The following is a 2,031-nucleotide window of genomic DNA, read 5'->3' as shown; positions in this document are numbered from 1 at the left end:
TTGGGGACATTTGGGGACAATTGGGGGATAATTTGGGGATGGGGCAGGGCGGGTTGGGGACATTTGGGCCCTATTCAGGGGACAAGGGTACGGGTTTGGGACAGCCTGGGGACCCTCACCCCGACCCCTCTGTGCCCCCCCAGGTGCCACCATGAAGCTCTGGGTCGCGCTGGTGGCAGCGACGCTGCTGGCAGGTGAGTGTCACCCCCCCAAATGTCCCTCAGTGTCACCCCCCCAGTGCCACCCCCACGGTGTAAAAACCCCCCTTAATTGGCCTCCAAACTGAGGAGGGGGCAGGGAGATTTGGGGGATCCCCTCGAAATCAGGAGGGAGATTTGGGGTGGGGGTGCAGGGGGGGCACCCCAAGGACAAAAGGGGATTTTGGGGCTCCCCCCCGAGTGACCCCGACCCCTCTCCCCACAGGCTGCGGGGCCGAACTGGCCACCCCCACCCCCACGGCCCCCCCCACCTCGGGCCCCCCCTCGCGGGTCTGGAGGGTCCTGGGGGTCCTGGGGGCAGCGGCCGAGAACGCGACGGAGCGGCTGCGGGAGAGCCCCCTGGGGCAGCGGCTGCAGTGAGTGACCCCAAAAACGGGGGGCACACCCCGAAGTGGTGGGGAGTGGGCCTGGACCCCAAAAATCAAGGGGGACACCCCAAAGTGGTGGGGAGTGGGCCTGGACCCCAAAAACGGGGGGCACACCCCAAAGTGGTGGGGAGTGGGCCTGGACCCCAAAAAGAGGAGGGCGAGGGGGGCCCTGGGACCATCAAAATGGGGAGGGGAAAAGCAGCACCCCCAAAAAGGGGAGGGAGGGGGGCAAAGTGGGGAGGAGAACCCCCTTAGGGACACTTCAGAGATTTAGGACCCCCCAAACTGACCTCGTACCCCAGTTTCCTGGCAGGCAGGTGGTGTGGGAGCTCCAGGCGCTGCGGGACGAGGCGCGGGGCACCCACAGACCCCACAGGGACTCTTTGGGGATTTGGGGACTCTCTGGGGATTTGAGGACTGACCGTGTACCCCGATTTCCTCCAGGCAGGTGGTGTGGGAGTTCCGGGCGCTGCGGGACGAGGCGCGGGACCGCGCGGCCGAGTACGGGGTGGAGGCGAAGGCGCTGCTGGAGCAGAGCTGGGGGGACCTGCGGGCCCGGGGGGCTTCGTTCGCCCGAAAGCTGCGCAAGAGGCTGAGCCGGGACTCGGAGGAGCTGAGGAAGCGCTGGGAGGGGGGGGCCGCCGCCCTCAGGGCCCTCTGGGGGATCCCCGAGACCTCTCGGGACTGAGGGGGAGCGCCCCGAAATCCGGACGCGGGACCTGAAATGGGGGAGAGTTGTTGGAGCTGCAGCAATAAACGATGATGGAGACGCTCCACGTGTGGGTCTGCTGGGGGGGGGAGTTTGGGGGAGCGGGGCACCCAAAGAGGGGCTCAGGGTACCCCAAAACCACACCCCGCATCCCAAAACCACACCCCGTTTCCCCAGAAGGGCTCAAAGCACCCCAACAGAGAGCCCGCACCCCAAAAGGGCTCAGAGCGACCCAAAAAGGACTCTGTGAGCTCCAAGGAGACACTCGGGACACCAGAAGGACCCACTGCACCTCAATAGAGCCTCTGCACCCCAAAAGGGCTCAGGGTGCCCCAAAACGACAACCTGCACCCCAAAAACGGCTCAGTGCACCCCAAAGGTGTTCAGGGCACCCCCACAGTCACCCTGAACCCCGATAGAGCCCCCGCACCCTAAAAGGGCTCAGAGTGCCCCAAAACAACAACTCACCCCCCAAAAGGGCTCAGGGCACCCCAACAGACCCCCCTCGAACCCCAATAGAGCCCCCGCACTCCCAAAGTCTCAGCGCACCCCAAAAGAACCTCCCCGGACCCCACGGGGGGAGGAGAGGGGACGGGTCTGGGGGGGCCTTTGGGGACTGCGGGGCTTGGAGGGCCCTGGAGGAGGTTGGGGGGCCCATGGGGCGTGGGGGGGTTGGGATTTGGGGGCGCCCAAAGTGGGTTTGGGGCGGGGGAGAGGACTGTGCCAGCTGGGGGGG

General features: G+C 66.3%; 1 protein-coding gene across 1 annotated transcript; it reads left to right on the top strand.

Moving 5' to 3' along the window:
• The first annotated feature begins 113 nt into the window (after positions 1-113).
• On the top strand, positions 114-1,360 carry LOC113942256 (apolipoprotein E-like). Its single transcript, XM_027633388.1, has 3 exons — positions 114-194; positions 424-574; positions 1,031-1,360. The coding sequence occupies exons 1-3, from the start codon at positions 152-154 to the stop codon at positions 1,272-1,274; spliced, it is 438 nt and encodes a 145-aa protein (XP_027489189.1). The 5' UTR covers positions 114-151; the 3' UTR covers positions 1,275-1,360.
• The last annotated feature ends 671 nt before the right edge of the window (positions 1,361-2,031 follow it).

The sequence above is a fragment of the Corapipo altera genome, unplaced genomic scaffold (genome assembly GCF_003945725.1).
Source record: "Corapipo altera isolate COAL_440 unplaced genomic scaffold, ASM394572v1 59632, whole genome shotgun sequence".
In the NCBI taxonomy this organism is placed as follows: Eukaryota; Metazoa; Chordata; class Aves; order Passeriformes; family Pipridae; genus Corapipo; species Corapipo altera.
The sequence above is the reverse complement of the archived record's forward strand: the minus strand, read 5'-3'. Positions and strand labels throughout refer to the sequence as shown.

What these genes read in the sequence shown, in the direction of transcription:
- LOC113942256 (XM_027633388.1), top strand. Translation starts at nt 152, where the DNA reads ATGAAGCTCTGGGTCGCGCTGGTGGCAGCGACGCTGCTGGCAG. An exon ending in GGCAGCGACGCTGCTGGCAG is followed by an intron (nt 195 to 423) that starts GTGAGTGTCACC and finishes CTCTCCCCACAG; the next exon opens with GCTGCGGGGCCGAACTGGCC. An exon ending in CCCCTGGGGCAGCGGCTGCA is followed by an intron (nt 575 to 1,030) that starts GTGAGTGACCCC and finishes GATTTCCTCCAG; the next exon opens with GCAGGTGGTGTGGGAGTTCC.